This window comes from Bolinopsis microptera, chromosome 2 (assembly GCF_026151205.1).
Source record: "Bolinopsis microptera isolate Bmic1 chromosome 2, MBARI_Bmic_1.0, whole genome shotgun sequence".
Classification (NCBI taxonomy): domain Eukaryota; kingdom Metazoa; phylum Ctenophora; class Tentaculata; order Lobata; family Bolinopsidae; genus Bolinopsis; species Bolinopsis microptera.
Window position 1 is genome coordinate 20,666,122 of NC_087073.1, and position 17,515 is coordinate 20,683,636.

A 17,515-nucleotide genomic window follows, 5' to 3' on the forward strand; every position below is an offset into this window, starting at 1 on the left:
TTTTTAAAGACAAACAAATACTGTTGTCCCAAATATCGCAAAGTAGTCTTGGGTCAGATTCAGATTACAGTTCAGAAACATTATCACGCCCGAGCACATGTGATCAAATTGTTCAGACAGACATGGATTTGCTTTTACCCTTTCTGCATGGATCAAGTGTATGTCTTGTCCTAAAATCGGAGGCCTATAGATGTGGATACTGGTGGGGAGGTGAAACACATTTGTTTACTTTAATAGTAAGCACATGTTCAGCGGGTTGAGGAGGTGAAACACATTTGTTTACATTTTTAGGGTAAGCACATGTTCAGCGGGTTGAAGAGATGATACACATTTTGTATTATGGAAGGCTTGTAACACTTGTAACGCTTTCTTGTTACCCCCCTTTGAAGGCCCCGAATTATTTTCTGAACGAAAGCTCAAAAATAACCGAGAAATCGACCTTCTTATTAACTCATTTTGATGACTGTTTCTGACCTAAAATTGCACGAAAAATCGATTTAGCTAGGTTTCAGAACCTATAAACACTTCCTTATCCCTCAAAATTGATGTTTTATAGTTGATACGAGCAACAAGCAACATATGTTTTGATCCTTCGGTTCTACTCATGACCTAGGCAGTTAAGCTGAACCCGACAGATCGAGGCAATCCTCACCTTAACTGATCAAACTGGTACTAACACAATTTTCAGATATAAATGTTCTTTGCGATATGTTTATTGCAGCTTTGCAACTTGAGTGAAGACCAGAGTACGAAAACACACAGCAGGTAAGCAACTCACTTTTGGTGACTGTTCCTCACGAACATTCTGATCCTGTAACAATTTAGTATACGGTAGCTTAGAAGTGAAACCCACTTATTGTAGTACCAACTATGGTCATACGAGACTAAGGAATAATATACATAAATAAGTTACATAATAAATTACCATATATAACAAACATATCGAACAGGTACTATCACAATTTCCAGAGCAGGTACTACTACTATCACAATTTCCAGAGCGTAATTTTCACAATTTCCAGAGCATAACAAAGTCAAAAGAAACACAACGAAGGTAGGTTACCAACACCACAATATAACAATTATACTAACAACTGAATTAAATTTATTCTGACGACGGGCAGCCCTGATGTGCTCCGTCATCCTCAACGAGCGACCACTAATTGTAATAGAGGTGTTATGTCATGTGACACCGATCCGTCCAATCACAAACAGGACGAGTCAGCAGATCGATATCGTGTGTTTACTTTCCTTATCTTTATTTGACCCTCTGTTCACATTGTTATCTCTACCACATCTCGGCTCGGCAAGGTCCACGTGCAATATCTGCACCGCGGTAAACACGCCATGATTACGTCATAAACTTGAAATAGTGTGATTGTTGTACTTATATAACCGTGCCCATTGCCCACGTACAATACAAACTGTTGGGGGGGGGGGGGGGGGGATTGTAGGAACTTATCGTCCAGTCATGAACAGAATATTAACATAATTTTCTAGTTATTTAAGCAGACCTGGTCATTTTTAAAAAAATCACTGTCCACTTCCCTCAAAAAAACAGGGTTCAAATTAACAAGTTGGGCACACACGAATGCGATGTTGCTCAGATAAGGCAACATCTTCGCCACAACTTTGTTTCCCAAAATCTTGTACCGCTTCAGATAGCCAATTGAGCGTTCCACGTGGATGCGGGCGATGCTGACTTTTCTGCTGGCTGCTACTTCTTCCGGCGTGAACTGAGTCTTGCCCCACATCCCCGCTGGGATGTTTAGTGTAACTCCTGAAATTTAATTCGCTTTTTATGCCGCTTATTCTTAACTAACCGGACGTTGATTCATCACTCTACACTTAATAGCGTACAGCAAAGCTCTAACCCATGATCCGAAACCACTGAACCATTTCAACAGCGCACCTATTACCTGTTATCTATTTTATCAATACTTGAACTTCCGTGTTATCTCATCTAAAATAAACACCCCGCACACAAAATGAATTCCATTGACTTTGAGGGCAAGTGCTGCATTTAAAATTACACAAACTCTTATTACAATTGTGAAAAGGATTCCAAGTTTACATATTTAAAACGGCAATGACTAATTACACAGCACAAATTGAAATTTTGAGTGTCTAACCTGGTAAAAATGAACTGCACCATGGTGAACTAGTACTTCAACTCTGTCAGGTATAACCATGCTTGGCCTCCCGTATACTGCCTCCTCCTGGAACATACAGTTCTTGTCAGTGAAGTCGTGTCCTAGATTCTGTTTTTAAACACTTACTGTCAAAGTTAAACAAAGCAGCACTCATGGATATATGCATTATTCCTTTGCTTCCAGTTGGTGTAAACTTAAAGCACAGTTCATCATTTGGATCTCACTCAGTTCACAATCGCGACCTCATATTAGAGTAAATGTTTTTAATAATACGCAATTGGACAACTAAACCGAAACATGCTATAACTAAACAATCCTTCCTGATTGAACAGTTTTTTTTTTTTTTTTTTTTTTTTAGTAAAACAAAATTTAAATTTTATTGCCATTACAATGAATAATGATATCATAATAAATATAAGTAGACATCCGATAATAAACTTGTTACATCCAGTACAACCCAAGATGTCAGCCGACGCGACTTACAAAAATAAAGAAAGCTAGCATGTTATGTTCATTGTTCATAGTTTTTCTAACGAGCATGCTTAGCACTTAGGCTGTACGGAAATAGCTTTAATTCTACGTCATATTAAAAACTTTACACCATTTTTTGAGATACAAAAATAAATTTTAAAATAAATAACTCTTTTGCTGCTTAGGCGCGGCACCGCGCTTGACCCACATGCTATACAGTGTGTAGCAACACATCGCTGAAAACAGAAGCTGAATGAGCTATAACAGTTAGCATCATATCACAGTCAGTTGGAGGAGCGACCAACACACTATCAAGATCGGTTGTTTATCTTAACCCCCCCCCCTCCAACAGTTTGTATTGTACGTGGGCAATGGGCACGGTTATATAAGTACAACAATCACACTATTTCAAGTTCATGACGTAATCATGGCGTGTTTACCGCGGTGCAGATATTGCACGCTGACCTTGCCGAGCCGAGATGTGGTAGAGATAACAATGTGAACAGAGGGTCAAATAAAGATAAGGAAAGTAAACACACGATATCGATCTGCTGACTCGTCCTGTTTGTGATTGGACGGATCGGTGTCACATGACATAACACCTCTATTACAAGTGGTCGCTCGTTGAGGATGACGGAGCATATCAGGGCTGCCCGTCGTCAGAATAAATTTAATTCAGTTGTTAGTATAATTGTTATATTGTGGTGTTGGTAACCTACCTTCGTTGTGTTTCTTTTGACTTTGTTATCATGCTGTGCCCTGGAAATTGTGATAGTACCTGTCCGATTTGTTAAGGAGACGATCTCCCAGCTCCCTAGCTGTTCATATGTTGCAGGATCAGAATGTTTGTGAGGAACAGTCACCAAAAGTGAGTTGCTTACCTGCTGTGTGTTTTCTTACTCTGGTCTTCACTCAAGTTGCAAAGCTGCAATAAACGTATCGCAAAGAACATTTATATCTGAAAATTGTGTTAGTACCAGTTTGATCAGTTAAGGTGAGGATTGCCTCGATCTGTCGGGTTCAGCTTAACTGCCTAGGTCATGAGTAGAACCGAAGGATCAAAACATATGTTGCTTGTTGCTCGTATCAACTATAAAACATCAATTTTGAGGGATAAGGAAGTGTTTATAGGTTCTGAAACCTAGCTAAATCGATTTTTCGTGCAATTTTAGGTCAGAAACAGTCATCAAAATGAGTTAATAAGAAGGTCGATTTCTCGGTTATTTTTGAGCTTTCGTTCAGAAAATAATTCGAGGCCTTCAAAGGGGGGTAACAAGAAAGCGTTACAAGTGTTACAAGCCTTCCATAATACAAAATGTGTATCATCTCTTCAACCCGCTGAACATGTGCTTACCCTAAAAATGTAAACAAATGTGTTTCACCTCCTCAACCCGCTGAACATGTGCTTACTATTAAAGTAAACAAATGTGTTTCACCTCCCCACCAGTATCCACATCTATAGCTATGCTACTTAAAACTTCGGCTCAAAACTCAAACATTGAAAAGAACTTTTAGAATTCTAACATCATTCTCAAACTGTTATTCTTTCCACTTTCCAGGTTGAAGCGAGATCAATTGGGCACTTCAAGAAACTCAACGTCAAACTGGAAAAGAGGATATTTGAAATGCAGGTAAATCTGGTGCTGGTTAACCAGGCTTTTAACATTAAATTGTCGCTTCTCATATTAAAATCACGCCAAGATCAGATTATGATTAACTAATTCCCAGACTGTTACCAAGGTAACCACACCAGAGAAGGTTAGCGAGAGTTTCCCTTTATTTCTTTAACTGACCCAGTTTATCAAGCATACCTCCTTATAAGTACCTTTCCGTGGCACTCCTTTATAACATTTCCTCGCCGTCTTATTTGTCTAGTTTCAACATCTGTTGTCTTGACACAGAACGGCCCTGGCCCGTTGCCATCCTCTTCAAGATTTAGATACCACCACCTTTTGTTAACTTTTAAACAGCTGTTTTCTTGAAACTCTATCGTAAAACTATCACCTCTACTCGGTGATATTCACATCTCACATGCTCTAACTTGAAGATGGCTAACAGTTCCACATTATAGTTCCACATGGAGCGTGAACACTGAACAGGTGGTGTCACTAACTACTACTAGTCTACCAGTGATCAGTTACCAGATTTACTTACTTGTCACCCATACAGTGCAGGTTTCAATGTTTCGTAACTTAAAGGGCACTCTAGTTTCAGTGTTTCTCAACTTTGAGGGTACATCATTTACACCATTTGTTTGTAGTTTACCTTAAATATTATACTGGATTTGTTAATGTCACAAGGCCCACGCTATTTACCAGCGTTTAGATATCTTTTAGAAACAACTTACCAACTCTGTCCTGCATATATCATCATAATAACAAAGTAAAACTGCAAGCATTTGGTTTATTAAACAGTCTAATTAATGAGACGCCAAGAGAGTTGGGGTTTTCCACCTTTTGTTTCGCTGCCTAAGACTGTCTCTAACCATTCTCATACATATTAGCGCGCATCTACCTCGCTAACTCTAACCTACAGAGTACTGGTCATGTTTACTGCATTCTAACTTTCTGAACCACCTGGCTCTGTTTTTATCATGATCTTTAATTAGAGTGACCCTGTCTCTTACGACAGCTCTGTCACATATTTGGTTGACATTATTCTGAATTTGTTCCCTCTAATAAATTACAAACCAGAAATCTTCAAAGTTTTTAAATATGGAAATTGTCGATATACTGATAATATTCGTCCTGTGAATTTCATGATCATTAAATGTAGACCATAAAAATGAAGCTAATTGATCCAACTAATTAACTAATTGACCCAACTAATTAAACAACGTAATACTCTCAGATGAAGAGTAAGGATATGGTAAAGGAACGAAATTCCGTCCTGGAGGAAACCAAGCAGAACCTCGAGGAACTTGCAGCTGTTAAGAAGAAACTCGGCGAGGAATCGAGGTATAAAAAGTGGGGAAAGTCTTGTTACAAGACTGGATTAAGTTTAAGTATCAAATAGTGGTTTTATTGAAAGTTACGTTTTTATCATCACCTAAGTATGTAGAATGAACGTAACTTATTAGTACGTACTAGTTAGAACTATGTTCTCGTTTAATTGTAAGTATTTTGCAGATCAAGAGAAGAGCTTGAGAAGGAACTGTCCACCACCACAGACGAGTTGAAGGATATTCGACAGAACTATCTGGCTATGAAACTTGAAATAGCAAGGAGAACTCGAGAGGAAGAGGTTGGTTGTTACTACCATGGTTCATATTTTTATTTTTCGTATTAAGTTGACATTCTGATGGTATTCAAGAGTAATTGCTACCATTGACATAATATAAGGTTTGGCGTTGAATTAATATAAACGTTTTAAGTGCTCGATAATGTAACAGAAACAGACCTGGATGTGCGATCAGATTGTTGTTCTTCTTAACAGAAAAAATAACGACTTACAGACACATCAGATATAATTTAGCGACAGACAAAACTCTTTTCAATTCATCTTTCATTTTTCAATCAAACTTGTGAAATGTGAATGGTCCTTAATTTATTACATCGGAGACAGTTTTTTGAATTACGTTTTTGAATATGGTACACATTCAATGAGGCAAAGCATTGACATTTTTTAACAAACACTTGAAATTTAGCAATGAACATGTTTTACATTACATGGGTCAATTGGTACATTATATTTTGATATGATTCTAAGTTTGTTGTTAAAAGAGTTTTTCATCTATGACTAAAACACTTCAAGTGAACACCAAAATATCAGAAGAAAACTTTGTTAAATTGCATATTTCGCAAATGAGCATAAACTGATGACTTTCTCAAAGGATATTGAAGAGTTGAAGGCTCGAATACAAGAACTAGAGACTGAAGTCAAGCAATCCAAGGAGGAGACTGTGTCCGAGAGGAACAATGGAGAAGGTTTGTTGATTGTTCCGCAGCAAACGTTTACAAGGCAAAATATGTATATGGCGGTTTTTCTTATAAGCAATTACCCGTTTATTAAACTTCGTTTTCCCCACATTTTTAAAAATATCTTCAAAAATGGGACCGTTATTGAAATGCCTCATTGCCCAGAGAGGTACGCGGCACTAGAACGCAGTATGAACGCCCAGATAGAAGTAGAGAGAGAGCACCACCAGAACATGCTGATAGAGAACGGTAACCTTCAGAGACAGCTCCAGGAACTTCAGGTACTCTTCCTCAACTGTATTCTGTGGTTTTACCCTCGTAAACCCTACTGTACCTCATTTTGTACCTCATATTGTACCTCATATTGTACCTCACTTGAATGTGCGTCACTCCTACCGCATGTTTTCCATGCATCCGTCTCATATTTCCGTCGCACTATGTTGTAAGATATAAAAACCTTTGCCTTCGGGCTCAACATCAAAAAAGTGCCATCCCATTTACCTGTATAAACTATACAGTATACATATTTGCATGAAGTCTCAAGTCTGAAGATTTATCTGTCTATACGAGCAAGCTCATTGCCCTCAGCTATCACTATCACAATGTTTCGAGGATTCTAGAACTAATCCAGATTTGTCAGTACACGGCCTAGTTTATACATCAGTGCACCAACTGTGCCGCTACTGACACTCGTATAGTTTTGTCATATTGCACAACAATATGATATTTTGATGTTGTAGTCCCTACTCGTCGTGAGTAGTTGAGATCTCTAGTGCACGGACTCTATATTATTTACACATTACTCTATTGTTGGTTATTTGACTGATGATTCCTTTACTTTTGCCGCTATTTTCTTGTGATCATGGAAGGTGAATCTTCTAGCTCGGTAAGTTTGCGTTACTTTTGCATGGTGTGACGTTTATGTGAACTCAGTGCAGTAAACTGATAGATATAATCTTTTTGGTTATTCCTCGCGGATTTCGAAGGATGCTGGATGGGAATTTGGTAATCTAGCTAGGCACACCTGGGGCACACCTGGGGCACAAAATTGAAATTCCTTGGGCACAGTGTGCCTAGCTAGATTACCAACTGCCCGAAAGATACCTCTGTGACATATGCATATGCTTGGTTACCAATACTTGGTAACTTGTGATAGCTGAGATTTTAGCTGGTTACAGTTAGTGAGTTAGTTACCAATATAGTTACTAGGATAGTAACCTAGTGCGTGTTTCCAAGGAGTTGACGCACGGACAATGGCAAGACTCATCAGATGACCGGGATGATTTGAGTAGTGTGATGAGTGATGTTCCGCCGGACAGTGGGGTCCTCTCCTCTGGCATCACCTCCCCAGCTGTAGGGTTCCCACCACATGACCCCAGGGCTAGGGTAGCTGACTTAGAGAATATCAGAGAGAAGTTAGAGGAGCAACTTGCCACTGCCAATAAGGTAGCGATATTGTGTGTTGCTATGGTGATGTGTGCTGGTTGCTATGGTGATGTGTGCTAGTTTTTCTATGGCGATGTGTGCTAGTTTTGCTATGGTGATGTGTGCTGTTTGCTATGGTGATGTGAGTTAGTTCCTATGGTAAAGCCTGCTAGTTGCTATGGTGATGTTTGCTAGTTGCCATGGTGAAGTCTGCTAGTTGCTATGGTGATATTTGCTAGTTGCTCGGATTGTAATTACATTGATATTTACACCGAGTTACGCTCTTGTCATGAGTTCCCACTTTGCGTTATAAATTGGTTATGCTAATCAGCTGATACTCCTCTAATAACAGCTATCTAATGGAATGTAACAGCTATCTAATGGAATGTCGTTTGTAAAATTGTTAAACTGCCCACTTCAATATTGTTAACGGGGTTTACCGAGCAATCTCCAGCATTACTTGTGGACTATCAACCATTAGTTCTAATCAGTTCGCATGGTTGTTAAATTTTACATATTATTAGTTTTACAATCACGTTTTTTATTCAAATTAAAGCTGAGCCTAGCAAAATGTTTCGGTATTTATTCTATCAATATTTTTTTTCATAGCACAGTTGTTATTGATTATGATTAATATCATCTTAAGATATGACATCTTATAACGCTATCATTGGCTGTGATCAGCAGTATTATTATAAAATTAAAGCACCCCATTTTCCCAAAACAGTGCATGAACTGGACTCTATCTCTCTGACACGCGCATGTGTAATGTTGAAAACTCACTATTCTGATTCGTATCTAAATTCCAAAAACAACATTCCATTCCATACAATCTGTAAACAAATTTGGTGGAGGTGTGCAACTGGAGAGAGCCGCGTGAAGGAGAGACAGAAGCCAGGACTGTTGCAGCAGCGCATAGGACAGCCATTATTTCAGGATAAACGGTATAAAGAGCAGGGAGTCCAAGCAGCTGTGTTAGCTAAAGATTCCCCCGCCCAATGCACGGTAGAGATGAAAGAAAGCATCTCCCAGTACACCAGACTCACTCAATCAGACGCGTCGACTCAGGCCTCACGCGTGAGACATCACGTTGCCACGCAACACTACCCCGAGGCCCGTGACAACCACACTGAAACATGTTATTTGTTTGAGAACGAGATGATGGACGCGAGTGATGACAGTGCGATCGACGTGGACTCTGATCACGGACTTAGTTTCTCAGAGGTAGCGATCCAGCACGAACAAGACACTGTCTCCAAACAATCCCAGATACAGCCTGAAACACAAGACAACGACGCTCAAGCGGAGATAGAAGATCCTGAACTACCAGCTCTACAAGATCACATCTCAGAACTTGAGACACAACGCCGAGATATAGACAAGATACTGTCTCAATTCTACATTCCAGTCCAGTACACAGACTTCAACCCAGATGTGGATATGTTACGAAACTATCTGAACAACATGATATCTGTAGAGGGAACAAGAAACGTGGCCCTTTATCCAGGAGATGAGAAGTTAGCTGAGGATAACGGGTATATGACGGCCGCTAACAACAGCCCAGTATCCATGATGACACGAAGTGACACTGCCTGCAATGATGATGAGACTGACAACTTCTCCAGTTTCGAGACTGAGTCCCTAGGTCGGAATATTACCTCCGAGAAGATGGGCCAGGAGGAACTCAGGATTAAGCTTGACCTTGCGTACAAGGTAGGAGCGCCGCGTTGTGCGAATTTGGCTCCGTTTCATTCAAGTCGCCAGATCCAATATTTGATGGTTTTCGTTAAATGCATTCGATGTATAGCCATATAACCGTCCAGTTTACATACATTTGCATCTTAAAAACGCTTTGATTGGCATGCTACAATCCTTTTCCTTCGCTGAAGCCGTGTTGTGCGAATGTAAAAAGCAGGATTTCCTGAGAATGTCCATGTTTGCTGAAGGCGATGTTACTTAATTGTTTTTTCCTCATCTTTTGATATCATATCTCAATTTACACGTTGAACAATACCTTGTTACTATTAAATGTTTTTGCCAACAAAAAAAGGTCATTAATCTGCAAACGTTGCTTTTTCAATGTTCCTTCTCCTGGCTATATCTACGTGTGAGGTCCCTACTAAACCAAACATCTCCCCAGACTATAGCAGAGCTGAAGGAGACAGGAGCTTCAACTGGAGCGCCTATTGTGGTGAATGGTGGTGATAAGATCTTCCCTGTGGATGTAAGTTATTGTTACCCATTACCCAGTACAAATCATGTTCATTTTCATGTAATTTTTACCTACTACTCAATATAGATCTTGCTTAACACTTAGATAAACTAAGCCTAAGTTAAAGTAATAAGTTACTCATTCCCTTCAGGAAAACGAAAGAGCGCGACTTGAGGAGATAATAATAGAGAATGTTGAGCTGAAGGAAAACCTCGACAGAATGACAGACGATTTGATGGATGCTATAGACGAGCAGACCTTGATGAGAACGAAATACGAGCAGATGGAACTAAAGTTATCTAATGTTAAGGATTCTCTTTTGAGAGAAATCGTCAATACTCGGAATCCTAGGGTACACATTTCATCATTTTTGATTTTGCGAATTCGCTCAGATATGCTCTCTGACAAGTTTGGAGTGACGTAGTTGACTCTGCCGTCCTGCTACAGGATAAATGTTAAAATACGGATGATTTAAAACCATCTTCCATGACGGATTGTTATTTCAGCAAGCACAAGACAAGATTAGATCTCATCTAGATTCTCTGAGAGTTGAGCTCTTTAGTGATGTTGCCAAATTCAATAAGGTTTGTCCCCGAGTTATTTGTATAACTTTGCAGGAGAAAAATAGTAATGTGATCAGTTTATAGTTTTTGTACCAGGAATCGTTACAATTATATTTTTCGCACAATTTATAACTTTTAGATTTCCACACATTTATATGTATCTTTTAAGTAATTTAAGTAGACAGTGAAATGCTGTTAAGTAAAAGTTAATCAGATTTACACTGACACGTGAAGCATATTGAATACCGAAACTTTGTTTGTTTCCATTAAAATCCGCATTCCAAGTATTTCGTGACCATGCCGACAATCATGTTGATGATGCCCAATTGTTGACCTGTCCATCCCATCAACTCTCCTCTCTTTTGAACTTGAAGCTGGATTTGCAATGGTTTAAACTTAAAGCAACGCATCAAGGGATTTCGAAATCAATTTGGTAAAAAAGAAATACCCCAGGCCTAGTATCTATAGGGCTTGTGAGTCACCAAAATATTGTCATCGATATCTCTATGGACAACGATTCAATTTATGGAAGTTTTATCAAAATTTGGCAATCTGTCCAAATCACTGACTTACCCAGTAGTTGCGATCGCAGATCATGAACTTGTAATCATCGAGCCATTTGAGGATTTCACCATCATCCCTTTCCTCAATCTCCACGGGGGAGGTCATGCTTTCATTATGAATCCGAGAAATCATATATAATATCTAAACCCGATGATGAGTGATGAATCACTGATGATGACATCAGGACATCAGGACATCAGGACATCAGGACATCAGGACATCAGGACATCAGGACATCAGGACATCAGGACATCAGGACATCAGGACATCAGGACTTCAGGACATCAGGACATCAGGACATCAGAACATCAGGACATCAGGACATCAGGACATCAGGACAATGCTAAACTTCGCTACCCATCAATTGTCCACAGATCAACTATATATGGTCTTGGGGACTGAATTCACTTTTTAATGCCCACGTTTTCAGAATAACATCAAGACTGAAGAAGACGCTGTGCTGCAAAGCAAAGTGGAGACTTTGGCAGGAGAAAACATCAAACTTCTTGACGATATAAACAGACTTCAGAACGCCATACCTTTCATATCCGGTAAAGATTTCCGCCAGAATGGCAGTTTAATTTTAAAATTAAAACCGATTATTTTATTATTTTTAATAAATTGATGGATATAGACTTACTATGTACACATGAACTTACATTTGAAATGACCGACTGACATATATTCTTGTTTGTAGACGAACAAACAGCTAGTACTAGTAGAACGACAATGATTGACCACAAGAATGACTTTTTCATTGCATATGGTTCCTCCCTAATCAGGGCAGAAGGAGGTCAGTTTTTCCTTAAATTAATCTGCAAAATATCCGATTAACAGTTCAAATTTTGCCTTTTTTAGTCTAAAAACAAACCTTCTTCTGCCCTTCAACATTCTAATTTCTAGTATACTTATCGTTGAACAGACCCTGTTACTTGCCACTGACTTAAAACTTGTCTCAACCAATTCTACCAAATTTACCAGGAAATACGGAGAAGAAGTTGGAGAAGAAGTTAACTCGTCAGGAGTCTCTCTCCACAATCCGATCAAGGAAACAGGAGTTCAAGGGCATGTTTGCCTGCAAGAAGGGAGACGATAGCAAGCTGGTCAAACGGCTCATAACACAACTCAAAACAGAACATGTCACAGGTACTTCTTAGTTTATGGCGCAAAGTTAAAAGTTTTTAGAACTTTAAAGAGACTGATTGACTTGTGTTTTATCAAGGAAACGTTTTAAAAACTAGCGACTAGAGGAAATTTTGCTTCAATGTATGTTGGCAATGTGTCATGTTCTTTGCTATTTAAGCTGTAAAGTGATCGATTTCCTAAGTTTAAACCCGGTAAATTCCATACTTGTTACCTCAAAGTGTACACATACCACGTGATTTACACATGCCACGTGATTTACACGTGATTTACACGTGATTTACACGTGACTACCTCCGCAGGACCAGGCTGCATGTCGGGGCTAACTGCACACATCATGTTCATGTGTGTCAGATACGCGGATCATTGTAATGATGAGGGCAGGATACAGGAACTCCTTACTGCTATTATATCAGGTTCATTTTCAGGATTAGTGTATCATCAGGGTTGCCCCTGATGGCCTAATCTGATTTAGAGCGAACCATGTAATTTAAAGAAATGGCGAATTTTACCTGAAAGCAAACTTGGAACAGCGAAGATAACCATGAAACTATAATATAAAATATATCTAAAAATTGTACTGTAGCAAGCTTATGTCAGACCACACGATCTACTTCTATTTAGTTTTACTAATATGCGATTTTTTCCTCCTCAGGTATAACGTCAGTAACGAGAAAACAGAGTAGAGACCCTGTTATATCTACGTTCTGGTTAACTAACTGTCTCACTTTGCTTCACGATCTAACTCAGTTCTCGGGCGAGGAGGTCAGTCGAGCTGGTTATCCCAGATATAACTTGGCAATGGCATTGTGTTATTCACTATTAATTAGTGGTCGATTTTATCGAAATATAGGATAATTCGGCCCGGTCAGTGACACCACCGTAAGGAGATATAATGTAACCTCAAATTGACGACCTTCCCCACCAGTTGTACCACAACCGTCTGAGCCCTGCAATGAGAGACTTTGCTCTGAAGAACTACGACCTGTCCGACTACAGGCCCCTCCTCTCGGACCAATGTATCAACATCTACCACACCATTGTGAAGACGGCTCAGGATGAGCTGCAGCCCATGTTGATACCGGGCATGTTGGAGCACGACTCTATCCCTGGCATGAACAGTAGCTTCTCTGGGGGTGAGTCAGCTGGTTAGGCTAGGAGTCTCATTATTTAATGATGTTGCTTAGATCTCAATTATAGATTCTTAGATTTTGGTTGTTCTCTCTTTGACCAACCTGGTCAGATGTAATGCCCTTTATCGTTATGTTAAGATCAAAACCGCTAATAATTGTCATTAAGTCACAGTGTCTACAACTATTTCAGGTCGAAAACAAACAGACAAGGGGTGCGACACCGGAGTGATAGTGAACAGGCTCCAATTCTACCTACAGTTATTAAGTTCTCAGAGCATCAGCATCAACATCGTCCGGCAGTTCATCGGCCAACTCCTCTACTTTATCAACGCTACTCTTCTTAATAATTTGATACTTAGGAAGGATCTCTGCCATTGGAGCAAAGGAATTCAGATCAGGTACTGATTCAACGATTTTTTGCTGATTTCTATTTTATTTCTCTTTCACTTCGTGCTTGCAATCATTTTGTTTTATCATAAATAGCAGTATAAATGAGTCTCATCACCCCAGTAACAAGTTAATAATTAGTCCGTAGTACTAGTAATTCACTCCAGATACAACAAACAAACATCATCTCCAGGTACAATCTATCTCAAGTAGAGCAGTGGGTCCGAGAACAAGGGTTAGATCTGGACGACAGTGGGGTCCTGACCTACCTCTCGGAGATCCGTCAAGCGTCCCAGCTCCTCCAGATGAACAAGTCAAGCGGAGACAACGCGGCCGCCATCGTGGAGACCTGCTACTCCCTCAACACCATGCAGCTACAGAAACTGTTGATGCTCTACTCACCTAGATCTGAGTTTGAGGAGAGAGTCCCTCAGGATGTTATCAAGTCAGTCCAAAAACAGGCTCAATAATAACAGCAAATTATTTCATATCTGATATTCGTTGTGCATATACAGTTTTGTTTGATTGTACTTTTCCTTGTTAAAGCCATAACTGTCGTAATTCTACGAGGTGTACCCGTCCAGGCCACATGGTAATGTTTCATTCCATGACTAGGTTTTCATTGCATAGATGATATTACGCAATTTTTTGAACTGCCATGTTTTTAGAACTAATTGTACCTATAGTCAAATTTAAACATTTATTTCTCCAGGTACATATTGAACCACAAGCCGATAGAAAAGAGCCAGAAACTAATGATGGATCCAAACAAACTGCACGCGTTGAAGTTCTCATACGAAACACGTGACATAGACTTCACCATAGTAACCTTACCCTCCGGGCTCAAAGTGGACTTTTTAGAGAAGTATTGACGAGATGGTTCTGTCGAGTGGTTTTAATAGCTCTTCTATGAGGGATTTTGTTGTCGTGATAGAGAGTATTTGAGCGGGTTAATGTTTCTACAAAAGTGACGAATCGAAAGAATTGCGTTTACGATCAGACCGAGGTGTTGCCTGACTTTTAAGGAATTCTGATCTCAGCCCCAAAAGAAGTTTTTTGACCTTTTCAGTAGGAACTTTTGTTTGCTAATACCGATACCACGCAAACATTTATTTGTTAATAAGTTGAATGGGTGGGTAGAATGATAATGTACTCATAACTGGTTTATGCGTATAACGATTAACGAATTGTAGTGAAGATTGTAAAATAAACTTTTATTTAGATTATTTGTACATTTAGGTGACTGTAAATGATGATTTAAGTTTGGCAATTTGATAATAAATGTTGCTGTTGAAGTATTGAATATTGTATTTCAAACGATTGTGTTAAGCTCAAACTTTGAACTACCCCTTTTTCGCCATATATAAGCTTATAAGCGTATACCGATACAACAACGAAATACTTTCGATTTATTTTTAGAGCCTGAAACTAAAATCATGGACAGATGTATAATGTGATTTCAGTCAAATCTTCAAAAGTCGTCTCACTTTTTTTACGAAAAAATTTGATATTTCTAAGATTTTAGGTTGAACTGATGTTTTATATTTTTTGGTTCGCCTACAAATAAGTTGTAAGTTTTCAATTACTAAATATTTCGAATAGAGTTTTCTAATGAGTAAATTAGATCTAGAATTTCTTGTAATCTTGAATCTTGAGTGAAATTGTATCGCTTTAAATGACCATTTTTATCACATTTTATTTGCAGAATGGCTTTTTTTATTGCTCAGATATCATTACTCAATTGTGAAATCCGTGCGTTAACTTTTCAATTTTACTCAACAAAAAGGAATAAAATTAGTTGGATACATTATCGACCCTAAGTTTTCTCGTATGAATATGATCGTTTCATGATGTTCCAGCAAATTAAACCGATGATTATACTGAATCGCTAAACTTAAATTAATTATATTCCTCGCACGATTGATAATTTTAGATTTTACTTAAAATAGTAAACACTTGAATATGTAAAATTATTTGAAATTCATCAAGACTACAAATATTGAACACCGTCACTAAGTTGGTTCCTTTAGGATTTGCAAAGGAACATCTTGACGTACATCGTGATCGTACTGACCATTGATATCTCCTGAAGCTCAACCTGGGATTTTGACAATATAATTATTAAATAAACAAGGTTGTCACGATTTTATATTTTTCTAAATATGATACACTCTTGTGTTTAATGTTACTATTTAATGAAAGGAATGGGTTGTATGTATGTATGAAACTGAAAGGAATGTATACCGATCATTATCAAGTATTGATTGTAAAATTATCTATAACTCGCCGATTCACCTCAGCCTCGCCACCATCACAGATCGTTTCTGTGAGCATGTCGATCATCATGTCTATGACATATAGAAAACGGAGTTCTCTAGGTATTTAGTGTATGCTAGTCAAGCTCTAGTCACGAAGCACGAACGGCAGGGCGTACCGTAAGGTAGAAATGAAACGAGTATATTAAAAGGGATAATTAATTAAAAGGAAAAGTAATACAAAGTGAACGTCAACAGATAAAAACCTCCAAGTGTTCGCTCAAATCGATTAACGTGATTATAGATCACACGACGTGTCTAATCACAACTGGTAGTGCTCAGTAAAACTGGCTACCGTTAATTCGAATCCCTTAAAGTGATTAAGGGGCAACTAAGAAGTGAGCTCTCCACATCCGGCTCTCCGGGTATGCTCCCAAAACTTACGTCACGCCACAACGCGTGTCGGCCTAACGCAGCCAGCCTGCACCAGCGTCTAGACACCGTCTAGACGCTGAGCACTCCACTGACAGTCATCCTGTGGTCGCGAGGACCAATCACAGGCCTAGCTGTAAGTCAGGTGCAAAAGCGCGGCCAACTAAAATATGGCAGTTTGTCTGACAGCAGGTTTGCCAGTCAACCAAATACAGTCAACCCGTGTAAAATGAAATACAAACCAAAACTTTCTAAATAAATTCAAAACCAACTGTTAAACAGTTAAACTATTACACGAAATGTCGCACTACCCGGAAATGTGTAACGGTCCCTTTACTACCAAACATTTCACAAATAAAGTGCTCCTAAATACTTTAAACGCAACCCTCCTAATATTACATATTCCGCTGTAAACAAAGTTAATTTATCCGAGAACCTAACAATACTACTTTACAACATCCAGGTCCTAGCTGTGAGTACTCCCTTTCCTCGATCTCCACGGGGGAGGCCATGCTTAGAATCATAACGGCAGCAAATACAACGGCTCTTACTAATTCGCTCGCCCAAAAATTTAACGTGACTTTGGTTTTTATGGTTTTGCAGCCGTACAAAACGGTTGTACATAAACCCTAATCCCAACCCTAACCCTAAGGGCCTAACCATAACCCCGAAGCTAAGCATAACCCTTACCACAACCCTAACCCTAACCCGAGTCCTAAACAATCGAATTCGTATTTTACTAGCCTGACACGTGACCAAAACGGTTTTTTGCCCATAATCATATCCCTCCAGGGAAGCATTTTAACCCTACGTCATGGGGGTTATTCGGAATCTCAATCAGCGTCCAAAAATACATGCCG

General features: G+C 39.1%; 2 protein-coding genes across 8 annotated transcripts in view; one reads left to right on the forward strand and one right to left on the reverse strand.

The window, feature by feature from the left end:
• Window positions 1–14,448, reverse strand: part of LOC134811331 (NFU1 iron-sulfur cluster scaffold homolog, mitochondrial-like) — a 95,633-nt gene extending 81,185 nt beyond the window's left edge. Inside the window, exon 1 of the mRNA XM_063818117.1 lies at window positions 14,443–14,448. The gene's annotated coding sequence lies outside the window, so the exon portion shown is untranslated. The remainder of the gene's footprint in view (window positions 1–14,442) is intronic.
• Window positions 1–16,217, forward strand: part of LOC134811326 (unconventional myosin-Va-like) — a 42,385-nt gene extending 26,168 nt beyond the window's left edge. For 2 of the 7 annotated variants that reach the window (XM_063818105.1, XM_063818106.1), the window contains 17 exons: window positions 4,184–4,255; window positions 5,475–5,581; window positions 5,753–5,867; window positions 6,457–6,550; window positions 6,707–6,822; window positions 7,778–7,987; window positions 10,107–10,190; window positions 10,330–10,530; window positions 10,685–10,762; window positions 11,736–11,856; window positions 12,287–12,451; window positions 12,751–12,864; window positions 13,104–13,213; window positions 13,377–13,584; window positions 13,772–13,979; window positions 14,162–14,413; window positions 14,681–15,714. In XM_063818105.1, the coding sequence (XP_063674175.1) occupies window positions 4,184–4,255; window positions 5,475–5,581; window positions 5,753–5,867; window positions 6,457–6,550; window positions 6,707–6,822; window positions 7,778–7,987; window positions 10,107–10,190; window positions 10,330–10,530; window positions 10,685–10,762; window positions 11,736–11,856; window positions 12,287–12,451; window positions 12,751–12,864; window positions 13,104–13,213; window positions 13,377–13,584; window positions 13,772–13,979; window positions 14,162–14,413; window positions 14,681–14,840 (2,415 nt within the window). In that variant the 3' untranslated portion in view covers window positions 14,841–15,714. Of the gene's footprint in view, window positions 1–4,183; window positions 4,256–5,474; window positions 5,582–5,752; window positions 5,868–6,456; window positions 6,551–6,706; window positions 6,823–7,777; window positions 7,988–8,902; window positions 9,680–10,106; window positions 10,191–10,329; window positions 10,531–10,684; window positions 10,763–11,735; window positions 11,857–12,286; window positions 12,452–12,750; window positions 12,865–13,103; window positions 13,214–13,376; window positions 13,585–13,771; window positions 13,980–14,161; window positions 14,414–14,680 lie in introns of all 7 variants that reach the window. The other 5 variants (XM_063818103.1, XM_063818104.1, XM_063818107.1 and 2 more) reach the window with 3 other exon arrangements.
• The last annotated feature ends 1,298 nt before the right edge of the window (window positions 16,218–17,515 follow it).